This window comes from Balaenoptera borealis (assembly GCF_965194805.1).
Source record: "Balaenoptera borealis genome assembly, chromosome: 17".
Classification (NCBI taxonomy): domain Eukaryota; kingdom Metazoa; phylum Chordata; class Mammalia; order Artiodactyla; family Balaenopteridae; genus Balaenoptera; species Balaenoptera borealis.
This window is the reverse complement of record NC_138876.1, coordinates 82,002,924-82,019,784: the sequence shown is the minus strand read 5'-3', so window position 1 is coordinate 82,019,784 and position 16,861 is coordinate 82,002,924. Positions and strand designations below refer to the sequence as shown.

The 16,861-nt window shown below is 40.7% G+C and overlaps 1 protein-coding gene across 7 annotated transcripts in view; it reads left to right on the top strand.

The window, feature by feature from the left end:
* The window catches only part of SNTG1 (syntrophin gamma 1), a 478,079-nt gene that overhangs the window by 304,172 nt on the left and 157,046 nt on the right, over positions 1-16,861 (top strand). For 6 of the 7 annotated variants that reach the window (XM_082363008.1, XM_082363004.1, XM_082363005.1 and 3 more), the window contains 2 exons: positions 4,089-4,146; positions 4,957-5,135. In XM_082363008.1, coding sequence (XP_082219134.1) covers positions 4,089-4,146; positions 4,957-5,135 — 237 coding nt within the window. The remainder of the gene's footprint in view (positions 1-4,088; positions 4,147-4,956; positions 5,136-16,861) is intronic. The other variant, XM_082363007.1, reaches the window with a different exon arrangement.

The following is a 16,861-nucleotide window of genomic DNA, read 5'->3' as shown; positions in this document are numbered from 1 at the left end:
CAGGTTTGTAGTTCCCATTGTTTTTGGTGTCTGCCCCCAGTGGCTAAGGTTGGTTCAGTGGGTTGCGTAGGCTTCCTGGTGTAGGGGACTAGTGCCTGTGTTCTGGTGGATGAGGCTGGATCTTGTCTTTCTGGTGGGCAGGACCACATCCGGTGGTGTGTTTTGGGGTATCTGTGACCTTATTATGATTTTAGGCAGCCTCTCTGCTAGTGGGACGGGTTGTGTTCCTGTCTTGCTGGTTGTTTGGCATAGGGTGTCCAGCACTGTAGCTTGCTGGTTGTTGAGTGGAGCTGGGTCTTAGCATTGAGATGGAGATCTCTGGGAGAGCTTTCGCCAGTTGATATTACATGGAGCTGGGAGGTCTGTTGTGAACCAATGTCCTGAACTCGGCTCTCCCACCTCAGAGGCACAGGCCTGAGACCTGGCCGTAGCACAAAGACCCTGTCAGCCACATGGCTCAGAATAAAAGGGAGAAAAAAAAGAAAGAAAGAAAGAAAGAGAGAAAGAGAGAGAGAGAGAGGGTAGGAGGGAGGAAGGAAGGAAGGAAGAGAGAGAGAAAGGAAAAAATAAAATAAAAAGAAATAAAGTTATTAAAATAAAAAAAATTTTGAATTATTAAAAATTAAAAAATTAAAAAGTAATAAAAGAAAGAAAGAAGAGAGCAACCAAACCAAAAAACAAATCCACCAATGATAACAAGCACTAAAAACTATATTAAAAAAAAAAACCAGACAGACAGAACCCTAGGACAAAGGTAAAAGCAAAGCTCTACAGACAAAATCACACAAAGAAGCATACACACCACACACTCACAAAAAGTGAAAACTGAAAAAAATATATATATATAAAAAAAAGGAAGAGAGCAGCCAAATCAATAAAGGAATCTACCAATGATAATAAGCTCTAAATACTAAACTAAGATAAACATAAAACCAGAAAAAATTAGATGCAGAAAGAAAACCCCAAGTCTACAGTTGCTCCCAAAGTCCACCTCCTCAATTTGGGATGATTTGTTTTCTATTCAGGTATTCCAGGGATGGAGGTACATCAAGTTGATTGTGGAGCTTTAATACGCTGCTTCTGAGGCTGCTGGGAGAGATTTCCCTTTCTCTTCTTTGTTCGCACAGCTCCCGGGGTTCAGCTTTGGATTTGGCCCCGCCTCTGTGTGTAGGTCGCCTGAGGGCATCTGTTCTTTGCTCAGACAGGACGGGGTTAAAGGAGCAGCTGATTTGGGGGCTCTGGCTCCCTCAGGCCGGGGGAGGAAGGGGTACGGATGCGAGGCGAGCCTGCAGCAGCAGAGGCCAGCGGGACGTTGCACCAGCCTGAGGCGCTCAGTGTGTTCTCCCGGGGAAGTTGTCCCTGGATCACGGGACCCTGGCAGTGGCGGGGTGCACAGGCTCCCGGGAGGGGCGGAGTGGAGAGTGACCTGTGCTTGCACACAGGCTTCTTGGTGGCTGCAGCAGCAGCCTTAGTATTTCATGCCCGTCTCTGTCATCTGCGCTGACAGCTGTGGCTCGCGCCCGTCTCTGGAACTCGTTTACGCGGTGCTCTGAATCCCTTCTCCCTGCCCACCCCAAAACAATGGTCTCTTGCCTCTTCGGCCGCTCCAGACTTTTTCCTGGACTCCCTCCTGGCTAGCTGTGGTGCACTAGCCCCTTCAGGCTGTGTTCACGCAGCCAACCCCAGTCCTCTCCCTGCGATCTGACCGAAGCCCGAACCTCAGCTCCCAGCCCTGCCCGCCCCGGCAGGGGAGCAGACAAGCCTCTCAGTCTGGTGAGTGCTGCTCGGCGCCGAGCCTCTGTGCGGGAATCTCTCCGCTGTGCCCTCCGCACCCCTGTGGCTGCGCTCTCCTCCGTGGCTCCGAAGCTTCCCCCCTCCGCCACCCGCAGTCTCTGCCCGCGAAGGGGCTCCTAGTGTGTGGACACCTTTCCTCCTTCACGGCTCCCTCCCTGAGGGGCAGGCCCCGTCCCTATTCTTTTGTCTCTGTTTTTTCTTTTTTCTTTTGCCCTCCCCAGGTATGTGGGGAGTTTCTTGCCTTTTGGGAAGTCTGAGGTCTTCTGCCAGTGTTCAGTAGGTGTTCTATAGGAGTTGTTCCACATGTAGATGTATTTCTGATGTATTTGTGGGGAGGAAGGTGATCTCCATGTCTTACTCCTCTGTGGTCTTGAAGGTCTCCCTCTGCAAAGTACTTTAAAGAATGAACAATTTTACAGGACTTCCCTGGTGGTCCAGTGGTTAAGATTTGCCTTCCAATGCAGGGGATGCGGGTTCAATCCCTAGTCAGGGAGCTAAGATCCCACATGCCTTGGGGCCCAAAACCCAAAACATAAAACAGAAGCAGTATTGTAACAAATTCAATAAAGACTTTAAAAATGGTCCACATCAAAAAAATCTTTAAAAAATTGTTTAAAAAAAAAAGTGAACAATTTTAGGTCTGGAAAATTTTAGAGTTCATTTATTCATTCACTCATTCACTCAACAAACATTTCAAAGCTTAAAAAAGAATCATTATTCCAGGCACTGACATTACATCAATGTAGGAAACAAATAACCAAAATAAATAAATAAATAAATAAATAAATAAATCTATTGCGCTTGTGGAACTTGCTTTGTGGTTAGGAGAAAGAAAACAAATAATATATGTAGGAAATGTGTAAGATTGTAGTAGGTAAGAAGCTAATAAGTATAATGGGGAAAGATAGAACAGAATGCAGGGATTGGGAACTTGGAACCCTCACTGGTAAACATGAAGGGCCTTGGATTCTGTTCCGGGTTTACTGTGCTAACGAAGCACTCCTTTTGTACTGCACCCTCAGTCCCAATCCTGTGCTCTGATCAGATGAGAGATTGTCTTGGACAGGATCAGGGCTTGTTATGGACACAAACACAAAACGCAAAAGCAGAATCAGAAGCCAAGGAAGCTTATACCAGAGACCTTCTGCACAGGCTTAGTGAGGGTGGGTGGGTGAATGTCAGGCTGGTGGGAAATGGTGAGAACAGGGGATTCAGGGGTGGGTTTGAATTTCACCCTGGGTAAGACAGCTTTCAGTATTTTATTTATCACGTCTCTTCTTAATACCCCAGAAGTAGAAAGGACTACTTGCCAAGAAAAGCTTGAAAGCCACTACTGTTCTCTACAACTACTGCCTATCTTATATTTAAATATATTGACAACTCAGTGCTAAATATGGACATTCATGGGAAAAAATGTCTGTTCTACAATAATTTTTGTCCTTGAAGGAAAAAAGGCTTAGGAGGTTTACTTATTCTGAAGCTACAGAAACCCCAATGGAAATTTAGATTATCTTTTCAACTACCCATGTTAAAAGTGCTGTACTTGTTTTCTACATGAAATCTTATTCTTTAATGCACTTATTTGATTTTTCAACTATTGCTTTCAACCTTCTCAAATCTGTTACATAAAACCATAATTTTATGCAGTTACTTCAGGGATTTATTTTATTTCCGTCCACATGAGTTTAGCTTACTTATTTTTCTTTATTTTTTCTATCTTATTTGGTCAGTTAGACAAAGCACTGTTGCAATATTCTTGTCAGTTTACTGTATTCTGTTCATTGTTTAGTATGCACTTTCACACAAAGAGGAATATAATGACCCCTTCCCCATCAGGCATAAACACACTGTTTTTTTGTACCGATTTGTGTGTGTAGTCTCTCCAGCCATGCAGCATCCAAAGGGCCCTTGCTTGGTCCCCAGCATAGAACAACTTAGCCAGATAATGGAAATACATAATTATCTACTGTTTGGAACCCTAAGTAAGAATTTCTACAATGAGCAGCACTGCTACACATTGGAGGAAATGCCTTCTTACAGAATCACCAATCTTAATTTAAAAAATTGAAATTTTCAAAGTCAACTGCTATTAATTATTGCGTGTCACAGAGAAATTCTAAACAGATAAGTTTCTTGGGAGGACAGTCTATTTGGTAGAAAAATTCCAGGGGTCTATTTTAATTCTATTTGGTGTCCATTCACATGCTATTCATAACTTGTATAGTTTCCTAACTAAAGGCTGTGTATTTAATTTTTGAGATTAAAAAGCACGATATATGATTTTCTCTTTTCAGGGGGGAGCGGAACATAACATTCCAGTTGTCATTTCAAAAATCTCCAAGGAGCAAAGAGGTAAAGTGTTAAGAGGGCTGCCCTGTGAGTCACTGTCACCGGGGAACAAGACAATCGTTAGAATCATAAATTCGTATGGGACTGACCAGCCGGGTTCCCGTGACCAGGCAGCATGTGACAGTTCTGACTGCCGAGTCCAAGTCCTTTACCCGCCCGGCGGGCAGGGAGGGAAGACAGTATAGCAGGCGGCTGTGTGTGAGCCGGAGATTGCATGACTGAACAGTGTCTCATTAACACGCAAGCATAGAAACGGGTCTGATGCTTACAGGTCACATCAGTTACAGGCAACTCCAGTTATATATATTTTTTCAGTTTTCATATGCAATTTAACTCAGCCCTTCATATAAAATTTCATCCAGGAAAAACTCTGAAGATGTAAAGCAACTGTGACCGAAATCACTGAGACAGCCTAGTGTTTAAAAAGAAACGGGGAGCTGATTCCATTGCCGATGGAGTGAATGTCTAGCTCTAAACGTTTTCATAGATGGCTTAATGCTCTCATAAAAACATGAGGACATTTAGTCCTCCATCCAGAAGCGTGGCCAATTTTTGGCAACTAAGATCTGAAATGATAGAATGAAATGGAACTATCACAGCATGTGTTTCAATTCAGCTCATGTTTCAATCATAGGAGTTGAATCATGTGATTGTTTTTGCATTTCTGTTACCTGTGGATCTTTTAAGATGCTCCCCGTATAACACATTTCATTTTTTTCCTTTTATCAGTTTTGACTATATTTAATTAAAAACTCTTTCATCTGTGTGAAGGAAGTAGACGATGCATAATCAGTTGTCCTTCTCCATTCACAGCTGAGCTCTCAGGACTGCTCTTTCTTGGGGACGCAATTCTGCAGGTACACACCTTACCATTACTTTCCATGTGCAACCAAAGCATAAAGTCAATTCACAATATACCACGTGAAGCTGTGTCTCTCTTTCCATTGCAGATAAATGGGATTAATGTGAGAAAATGCAGACATGAAGAAGTGGTGAGTTTTCTTTACTTTTTCCTAACATCATAATTTTCCCCATGTGCACATGAGGATTTAGGGCATTGCTAAAAACTTCATTTTATTCATTAGGAAATATGACACTGGTCCAGTGTGCTTTCAGACTTTTGGAAAATCTCTTACTTGGTGTTTGGGTTTTTTTTTTTTGTATATTAGAAACAGATCAGTGAGCATCACTCAGGACAAAATGTAATTCAAAGAAATACTTAAGGGGGGCCGTTTGCTGTGTTTTCCAGTTTTTCGGTTAATTTCTACTAGTCCGTGTCCGCTAAGTAGATCTCTAGGTGAAATATATCTCTAAATCTTTGCAAGTGTTTAGAAGCTTATAAACAGTAAAATTTATGTTTGTAAAATTTTATCTAGTAGCCGGGACAATGGGAAGAGCATGTAAAGACTGTGTGTGTGCGCACGTGCGTGCGTGTGTGTGCGTGTGCGTGTGTGCATGTCTGTGCGTGCGTGCGTGTCTCTGTGTGTGTGTGCATGCGTGTGCATGCACGTGTGTGTGCGCATGTGCGTGTGTGTGTGCGTGCGTGTGTGTGTGTGAGAGAGAGACAGAGACGACATTTAGAGACACTTCATCTCAAGGCTCGCAGGTTCAGCTCACTAGACAGCTACACAGAAAGGTCAGCAGTGTTTACTCTGATATTTTCTTGGGTGTTGGTAAATGTGCAGATTTGAAGCCCGGCCTCAGATACTTTAGTTCACTCAGCTTATGTGACTCAGGAATTTGTATTTTAACAACGGGCCCAGCAGTCTCACTGTCAGCGGCCTCTAATCTACATCTTGGGAAAAGCTGGAAGGTTGAGCAGCTTCTGTGGAGCTGAGGGAGGACATAAAAAATGATGCAGAAAAGAACAGGCCGGTGTCGGGCGTTTGGGAAACGTTTTTCATGGCTGATTCAGTAACATTCATAGAACCTTCACTGAATCTCCATATCAGCTCACAGGGGAAAGGAGAGAGGAGAAAATATGTCTAAAGTTTTGTACTCAAGGGTCAAACAAAATGAAAATACCGTAAGCCTTTGGCTTCTCGCGGCTCCAGTTGACTTGGTTTGTGAAGACGTTGCCCTGCTACTATTTGGAGAAAACTCTTCTGATATATTTACATATTTCAGACCTCAAAGAGGCAACTCCCAGCGTCTGAAAAGGCCCAGCTCCACAGGCAGAGCTGTTGGAGAGCGTTCTCTGTGGGACAGGCAAGGTGTGTCCATATTCATCGCTCGGTTTTTCTCTCAAAAATCCTACTTGATTTTTCAAAAATCACCCCGTGGTGAACCTCGCATAAAATATACGTACTTCACAGCTCAGGCTTATGTCAAATAGGTACAGGGGAAAGCAATATTTGAGAACAGAGTTCTAGACAAATGAGAAGCAGCACATCACAGACCACTCGGTTCTGAATACACACAAATTTCAAATACAGCCCTGTAACAAAGATATTTTAACTTTAGTCTTTTTTCAAAAGTACAACGTGATTTTAAACTCATTGTCCAGGGAGCAAAAACAAGTGCATTCGCTTCCAGAACCGCACACTGTTCCATGGAGTCCTGGTTGCAATTTGCCCTTCAGAGGCAAGCAGCACGCTCACACTCACTGCGATGAGGCTTTGATTAGACAGATCCGCGTGGCATGAAAGATTAGAATGCGCTAATCGCGCCACTTCCGAATGGTGTTCATTCTGTTTCAAAAACGAGGGATTTAAGATTGTATTGCAAATTGCACGTGGCCCTTCACAACAAACTTTTACTCTTTTGAGAGGTTTAACCATATCAGCTTTAAAGTGTAGGTAGTGATATTCTTATTTGGTTCCAATCTTTCACTTTGCAACAGTGATTAGGTGCTTTTGTCTTCACTGCTAATTATCTAAGCAAACAGACTGACTTACACCTCAGTGGGACTGAGATATTAATGAAATGTTTAAGAACGGACTTACATGGGCAGAAAAGGTCACCGCAAGCTCAGAGGTGTGGATGGTTTTAAGAACCATGCTGACGGACCGTGTTCCTCATTCCAAGTCAGGGCCCCCAGAGGCCCAAATTCAGAAAGAAGCCCGGGAAGGAATGACAGTAGGTTGTTTGTGCCTGTGACTTTCTTTTATTCACCTACACTATTCACTGCCATTGTTAGAAGTCTGCATCATTCGTAGATGCCTTCAACGGTGTAGCCGTAGCTTCTGTGATGGAGCTAGCTACAGGCTTGATCTGTGTGGCCAGGGGTCCCTGCTCTCCGCGTGGGCACTCAGTGGACTGTTGTTAACGGATTCTTTAGCTAAATAACTAGAATTAGGTCATCACGGCGTCTGTGTCTGTATGTTTCTCATGTCTGGGTGTGCGATCATCAATTCTGGGCTTCACCCACATCACCCTGGGCATTCTTCTTGCTAGAAGATTGCGAAGGAAGAAGAGCTACCAGTTTCCTGACCAAGAAAGATTAGAGCAGGTGCCAGCTTTGAGACCGAAAAAGAGTTTCATCTGTTTTTTGTTTTTATGGTCTTATTGATAGAAAACATTAGATAATTAGAACTGCAAATAACCATCACCCTGATTCTGAATTTGTGACTTTGAACCAAACTCTACAATTGTGTAATTTTTACAGGAGCAGAATGAATAGCTCACATTATGTAAGTTAAAATGATATATTCATGCAATGAGAACAAATTTAGATAAAAGAAATACAAAATGTTGTTTAATAACATTTTAATTGTTATGAGATATGCTTAACTTAATTCAAAATTTCCATTGGAATTTTCTTTTTTAGCTTAGATTAATCAGAAAATAAAATTACAAGAGTTACATCACATCATCTGAAAATGAGGCATTAGTTTATATATTGGAACCATTTAGGAGATTTTATGAGTTATCAAGGAACATATTTAGGATGTGATTTGGGAACATAAAACATTTTAGGTCTTGGGAAGGAGGGAGACGCGAGAGGGAAGAGATATGGGAACATATGTATATGTATAACTGATTCACTTTGTTATAAAGCAGAAACTAACACACCATTGTAAAGCAATTATACTCTAATAAAGATGTTAAAAAAAAACAACAAACAAAAAAAACATTTTCGGTCTTGGCAAAACGCTTAAATTGTCATTGAGTAACATATCCTGTTTCACCTAACTGCTAACAATTCTCAATTTGTTTTCAGTTTGGAAGTAAGTTTTTAAGTCTAATGGATTAAGATTTTCCTCAAGAATTTTGACTGCAGTGGACTCTTTTTCTCTGAATTAACTACCACAGAGGAAAGCCATACATGAAATCACTAGACTTTTACTATTTCCCACCGGTTTGGGAAGGGTTAAGCATAAAGACAAAAAGGTGTTACATATTGTTTATTGTATCTCTGATTTTGAAAAGCAATAAAATATCTAGAACTTGACTAATTCACATCCTTAGATTGTCATTAACACCCTTAGGAGTTCCTTCTCTGCTGGACCCACAGGTCTGTCCCCTAATCAGGCTATGAATGGAGACAGCACAGGTGACAAGTTCATTAACTGCGTGCTCTTCACTCCTGGCTGCTGATTCCCAGCAAATCCCTACTTGTTGTCTTACACAGACTCAAGACCCGTTTCGCAGCGCCCTCGATAATGAGACAAAGCCAGGCCAGATAAACCCTTCCTTAGTGGAGCACCAGCTAATTCCCGCCCAGAAGAATCGGCAAGGAGGACACACAGCAGGAGGCCCAGGTGGACCCTGTGTACAGAGAAGAGCAAGTGACCAGGGGGCAGAGACAGGCGTGCGGACGTCACCGCGCCCCGACGAAGACGCTCCCCAGTCACTCTCCTGCCCCACGGATCAGGGGGAGGACGGGAGGCGTGTGTTACCCAGATTATCCAGCTCTCACATCGCTGGCGTTTTATTTTCAGCGTGATCGGACTGAAAGAGAAGGAGAAGAAAGGGTCTGAGGATGGAAATTTGCACACCTAAGTTAGAATTTTTGTCATAGGTATTTTCCAGCTGTCTGATGACCATAAAGGGCCTACATTTCTCTGACCCTCATTTTTTATCTGAAAGATGAAGCGTTTGAGATAGATCACTCGATGTATTTTGCAGCTCACTCATGAGAAAGTGCCTGGGAATGTGTGTGTTTTTTCTCTTTTGCAATTTTAATAGACTTTATCTTTTAGAAGCCTTTTAGGTTTACAAAATAATTGTGCAGAAAGTTTTCTCCCCATCTTGTCTCACACAGAGTATCCCCTCTTACTAAGGTCACGGGCTGCTGTCGACATTTCTTACAGTTGGTGAACCGCTACTGATGCATCACTTTTTTTCTTTCACATCTTTATTGGAGTATAATTGCTTTACAATGGTGTCTTAGTTTCTGCAGTGTAACAAAGTGAACCAGCTATACATATACATATATCCCCATATCTCCTCCCTCTTGCGTCTCCCTCCCACCCTCCCTATCCCACCCCTCTAGGTGGTCACAAGTCACTGAGCTGATCTCCCTGTGCTATGCAGCTGCTTCCCAATAGCTAGCTATTTTACATTTGGTAGTGTATGTAAGTCCATGCCACTCTCTCACTTCGTCCCAGCTTATCCTTCCCCCTCCCCATGTCCTCAGGTCCATTCTCTACATCTACATCTTTATTCCCGTCTTGCCCGTAGGTTCTTCAGAACCTTTTTTTTTTTTTTTAGATTCCATATATATGTGTTAGCATACGGTATTTGTTTTTCTCTTTCTGACTTACTTCACTCCCTATGACAGACTCTAGGTCCATCCACCTCACTACAAATAACTCAATTTCGTTTCTTTTATGGCTGAGTAATATTCCATTGTATATATGTGCCACATCTTCTTTATCCATTCATCTGTCGATGGACACTTAGGTTGCTTCCATGTCCTGGCTATTGTAAATAGAGCTGCAGTGAACATTGTGGTCCATGACTCTTTTTGAATTATGGTTTTCTCAGGGTATATGCCCAGTAGTGGGATTGCTGGGTTGTATGGTAGTTCTATTTTTAGTTTCCACACCCAGTTTTCCCCATTATTAACATCCCACATTGTTACATTACATTTCTTACAAGGAATAAACCAGTACTGATACATTATTATTAACAAAAGTCTATACTTTATTCAAATTTCTTTAGTTTTTACCTAATACTTATTTTCCTGTCCCAGGATCCCATCCGGATTACACATCTCACGTAATTATGTCTCCTTTGGCTCCTCTGGGCTGTAATAGTTTCTAGGATTTCTTTTTTGATAACTGTTACACTTTTGAGGGGGACTGGTCAGGTATTTTGCGGGCTGAATCTCCATTTGGAGTGTTCCGATTATTGTGTGTGATTAGACTGGGCTTAGGTGTGTTGGGAGGAAGATGACAGAGGCACAGTGCCGGTCTTAGCACGTCTCATCACGTGTACCTGCCGTCGTGACTGCATCACCAGCACCTGGATGAGGGAGAGTCTGCCAGGTTCCTTACTCTGTGGTTCTTGTTCCCTTTCCATGCTGTGCTCCTTGGAAGGAGATCCTACATTTAGTGGGGAATATGCTCCACCTCCACAGGGGCGGACTGTCTGCGTACATTCCCTGGAATTCTGCTGCATACGAGATTTGTCTATTCACCTCAATTTTAAAAATTTATTCAGTCATTTTGACAGATCAGTGTGGACTGTGGATACTTCTTTTATACTCTGGGCTATAAGCTTTTCCAGTTGGTTTTAGTGTTGCTTTGAAAAGTCCTTGGGATTTTTTTTTTTTGGAGCACTTTCTCAGTTTCTGGCGCTAAAAGATGTTTCAGGCTCATCTTGTACCTTTCCTGCCAGTCCAAGAATCAGCCATTCCTCCCAGAGGCCCTGCTTCGCTTTGTTAGAGAATGTTGGAGAAACCACATTCTGGGAGCTGGTGTGCTCATTGCTTGTGGAGTAGCTGTGCCTTCTAGGCCCCTCAGCTCACAGAGCAGGAGGTGTGTGTGTGTCGTGTGTGTGTGTATGTACTGAATTGCTCACATACCTACTCTGTACCTACATTAAGCTAAACGTGAGTTCACGTGGCTGCCGCTAAGGGAACCCGTCATCACACAGACAGTCCTAGCCTCCTCCCCTTGCTTATCTGTTGCCTCCCACCAACAGATGCTACACCATCTGCCATCTGCTTATTTAATTGTTCTAATCCAGTACATATGTACAGCAGGATCAGGGCAGTTAACCCACTCCCTAGTGGGAAAACTTGACTAGGTAGAGGATTGATGTACTGTTCTTTTTTGCCTTTAGTCTTGCAGATTTCATTAATTTCCAGATTCACTTAGGTCAGTTCCACTCTCCTAAGCCCTTCAGTGAAGTTGTTTCAGATGTTCGTAATACATTCAGATTCTCTTGTCATATCCTGCATTCAACTGTGATATCCCTTAACCTCCTAAATGATTTTTTTAGAGATTTGCACACATTAAGGCTCACTCACCTTTTATCTGCAAATTCTACAGGTTTTGACAAGTGCATAATACCATGTATCCACCATTACGATGTCCTACAGAATAGTTTCACTGCCCTAAAAAACTCCTCCTCAGCTGTTTCCTCCCCACATCATGGCCCTCTAGAAATGACCATTTCACTGTCTGTATAGTTTTGCCTTTATCAAAATGTCATATAATTGAAATCATAGAGAATGTAGCCTTTTCAGAATGGCTTCTTTCGCTTAGCAACGTGCATTTAAGAATGATTCATGTCTTTTAGCTCTTGATAATTTATTTCTTTTTGAGCACTGAATAATATTTCATGGTCCAGACAATGGAATATTAAGCAACTTCACTACAGTTTTTTAAAAATCTATTTACCTATTGCAGGACATTGTGCTTACTTCCAGTTCGTGGTGATTATGAATAAAGCTGTTATAAATATTTGCAGGCAGGTTTTTGTGTGGACATAAGTTTTAAATAAATTGAGTATAACTTAGGAGGTGTATTGCTGAATTATATGGTAAGATTATAGTTAGTTTACAAGAAACTGCCAAACTGTCTTCCAAAATGGCAGTACCATTTTGCACATCCACTAGCAATAAAGGAGAGTTCCCATTGCTCTGTATCCTTACCAGCAACTGGTACTTTCAGTTTTGTGGATTTGAACCATGTGTGCAGTGGTATCTCATTGCTATTTTAATTTACAATTCCTTAATGACAGATGATGTTAGGCATATGTTCATATGCTTATTTGCCCTCTTTCTATTTTCTTTGGTGATGTCTATTCACATACCTTGCCCATTTTTAAATTCAGTTGTTTGTTTTCATATTGTTGAACTTAACAAAGTTCTTTATATATATATTGGAGATAGCTCCTTGTTTGTATTGGCTACCACATCAAATATATGTTTTAAAAACACTTTCTCCCTCTCTGTGGATGGGTTGCCTTTTAATTTTCTTTAAAAGTATATTTTGCAGAACAGGACTTTTTTTTTTTTTCTCTTTATTAATTTTATTTATTTATTTATTTTGGCTGTGTTGGGTCTTCTTTGCTGCGCGTGGGCTTTCTCTAGTTGCGGCGAGCGGGGGCTACTGTTCGTTGCGGTGCGCGGGCTTCTCATTGTGGTGGCTTCTCTTGTTGTGGAGCACGGGCTTCAATAGTTGCAGCACGTGGGCTCGGTAGTTGTGGCGCATGGGCTTAGTTGCTCCACGGCATGTGGGATCTTCCCGGACCAGGGCTCGAACACGCGTCCCCTGCATTGGCAGGCAGATTCTTAACCACTGTGCCACCAGGGAAGCCCAGAACAGAACTTTTTAATTGTAATAAAGTCCAACGCATGAATTATTTCATGGCCATAAAGATGGCTTTATTTCCTTCTTTAAGTCAACGTAACTTTATTTTTTCATTATTGTCATATTGCACTAGCCTGGACTTCCAGCATAACTTGAATATTCATTGTGAGAAAATATGTCCTTTCCTTGTTCCTGGTCTCAGTGGGAACGGGTCTGGTTTCTCATCATTAAGTATGATATTAGCTGTGGGTGTTTTGTAGATGTTCTTTATCAAGTTGAAGAAGTTCCCCTATATTCCTAGTTTGCAGGCAGTTTTAATCATGGATGTATGTTGAGTTCTTTCAAATGCTTTTTCTGCATCATTTGATATGACCATACTTGTTTTGTTCTTTAAACGTTTGATGCATAGATTACATTGATTGAATTTACAATATTGAATCATCCTTGCTTACCTGGAATAAACCCACCCGGTTGTGATGTATAATTCCTTTTATACATTGTTGGGTTTGATGTGCTAGTAACTTTTTGAAGGTCATTGCATAAATTCTGATAAGATATATTGGTCTTAATTTTGTTTTTCTGTAATATTTTTAAAATCGTTTTTGGTATTAAGATAATGCTGGCATCAAAGAATGACTTAGAAAGTGTTGCCTCTGCCTCTATATTCTAGACAAGACTGTGGAGGATTGGTTCCGTTCCTTCATTAAATACGTGACAGAACACACCAGGAAAACTTTCTAGTTTAGGTGGGTTTTTTTGGTTCAATTTATTTAATACATATAGGCCATTTCAGAATATCTATTTCTCCTTGTGTGAGTTTTAGTAGTTGTGTCTTTCAAAGAATTGATCCATGTCACCGAGGTTATCAAAGTTGTGGGCATAGAGTTGTTTGTAGTATTCTACTATTAGCCTTTTCTTAATGTCCATGGGATCAATAGTGATAACCCCTCTATCATTTCCGATATTGGTAATTTGTATCTTCTCTATTTCTTGATTAATCTGGTTAGAGGTTTATCAATTTTTATTTATCACTTCAAAGGACAGGTGTTTAGTGTCATTGACTTTGCTCTGTTGTTTTTGTTTGTTTTCCATTTCACTAATTTCCTGTGTGATTTTATTATTTGTTTTCTTCTTTGTGCTTTGGGCTTTGACTGCTCCACTTTTTCTATTTCCTTTAGTAGAAGCTTAGATCATTGACTTTAATCATCTTTATGAAGATATGCATTTAATGGCATAAATTTTTCTCTAAGCACAGCTTCCCACAAATTTTGAAGAATTCTATTTCATTTTTATTTAGTTCAAAGTATTTTTAAATTTCTCTCCAAACTTCTTCTTTGACTCATGTGTTATATAGAAAGGTATTCTCCAAATATTTGGGGGACTTTCAAGCTATCTTTCTGGTACTGACTGCTAGTTTAAATTCCTTGTTGTCTGGGGGCATAGTTTGTATGATTTATATTCTTTTTGATTTGTTAAGTTTTGTGTCTGGCCTAGAATCTGGTCTATCTTTGTGAATTTTCCATATAAGCATGGGAGGAATATGCATTTTGCTGTTTTTGGACGGAGTGTTCTGCAAAAGATGGGAGTCCCTCCTTATCTGTGGTTTCACTTTACTTGGCATCAGTGACCCAAGGTCAACCACAGTCCAAAAATATTAACTAAAAGATTCCAGAAGTAAGCAATTCCTAAGTTTTCAACCGCGCGTCATTCTGAGGACGGCGATGAAATCTCGCAGTGTCAGCTCCGTCCTCACAGGACAGGAATCATCCCTCCGTCCGTGTTCCACTTCAGTCACTCAGCAGTCGCGGGGGTAGCAGGTTGACTGTCTCCCGGGGTCGCAGTGCTTGTGGTCAGGTGACCTTTATTCTACGTAATAATGGCCCAAAGGGCACGAAGAATGATGCTGGCAGTTCGGATACGCCAAAGAGAAGCTGTGAAGTCCTTCCTTTAGGTGAAAAGGTGAAAGTTCTCAACTTCATAGAGGACGGTAAGGACTCTCCCATCCGTGAACCTGTGAAGAGGGAAAAGGAAATGTGTGCTACTTTTGCTGCTGCATCTGGAGCTGCACAAGTTACAGTCAGTGTGTGATGAGTGCTTATTAGTTAAGATGGAAAAGGCTTTACATTTGTACAGGAAGATATTTTGAAAGAGAGAGGCCACGGTCGCCTAACTTTTATGGCAGGATATTGTTCTAGTTGTTCTATTTTATTATTAGCTACTGTTGACAGTCGCTTACTGTGCCTCCTTTATAAATTCAGCTTGATCACAGGTATGTATGTACAGGAAAAGACATCGTATATACAGGGTTCGGTACCATCCAGGGTGTCGAGCATCCCCTGGGGGGCTTGGAACGTGTCCCCTGGGGATAAGGGAGGGCTGCTGTGAACCAGTTTGAAGGATAGTGCTGTTTACTTCAACTGCGTCCTCACCGAGTCGCTGCCCGTCTGAACTCACAATTCTTGAAAGAGTGCTGTTGAGGTCCACAACTCCAGCAGTGGAGATGTCCGTTTCTCCTTTCAGTTCTATCAGTTTTTGCCTCACATTTTTTGATATTTTGTTGTTAGGTGTTTAGCATGACTACATATCATTGGAGATTCTGCCACCTTATTATTATTTATTTCCTCACTTTAACCTGGATAATTTTTCTTGTTCTCAAGTCTGCTTTGTGTGTAACTGGTATGTCTCCTCCAGCTATGTTGATCAGCGTTAGCAAAATGCATTTTTCTATATGCCTTTACCTTAAACCTATCAATGTCTTTATATTAAAATGTTGTGTGTTTTTTGTAGAACCTAGAGTTGGGTCTTTTATATCCCATTGACAGTTTCTGTTTTATAATTGATATATTTAGACCATTCAAATATAAAGTAATTACTGATAAACCAAATTAATATCCACCATGTTTAAAACTCTTTTCTATTTGTTGCATATTTGTTCTTTGTTTCTCCCATCACCACCCTAATTTTTTTTTGACTTCCTTGGTTTAAATTAAGCTTTTTATGTAAAAGAGTCCATTATATCTCTTATCTTATTTTATCAATTATACTTTAAAAACAATTAGTGTTTGACTTAGAGTTTCCAATATACATTTTAAATGAATCCACATGCACTTTCAAATAGCCCTGTGCTGCTTCTTGCATAACTCAGGTACCTCATAACAGAATATTCCTGATTTCTCTTTCTCATATATTATGGACATTGTTGTCATTCATAGCACTTACCTGTATTCTTCAATAAAACCATACATTGTTACTATTATTATTTTAAACTAAAACTTGTTTCCAATCAAGCAAGAATAAGAAAAATAAAATATTTTACTTTCATTTATTCCTTCAGCTCTTGCTTTCCTTATGTTGATCTGAGTGTTGACATATTTTCCTAAACCCTAAAGAAATTCTTATAACACTTCTTGCAGTACAGGGCTTCTGATAAGGCATTCTCTGTTGCTGTGTATCTGATACATTTTTTATTTCTCCACTTTAGAAGAATAATTTCACAGGATATAGAATTCTGAGTTTATGCTTTTCTATTTCAACACTTTGAATATTTCACTTCACTCTCTTCTTGATTTCATGATTTCTGATAAGAAGTCAGCTGTAATCCTAATCCATGTTCCACTATAGGTAAATTTTCCTCCCACTCAATGGCTTATTTCAGAATTTTTTCTTTGTCTTTGATTTTCTGCAGTTTGAGTTTCTGTAGTAAGTACCCAAGAGAAACAGCATATAGCCACACAAAACCCTGTACACAAATGTTCAGAGCAGCATAATTCATAGTAGCCAAAAAGCAGAAACAACACGTTATTAACTGATGATGAATGAACAAAATGTGGTATATCCACATAATGGAATGTTATTTGATAATAAAAAGAATAAGTACTGATACAGGGTAAAACATGGATGAACCTTGGAAAACATACTAAGTAAAAGAAGCTATTCACAAAAGACCACATATTGAGTGATTTCATTTGCATGAAATATCCAGGTAGGCAGATCCATAGAGACAGAAAGTA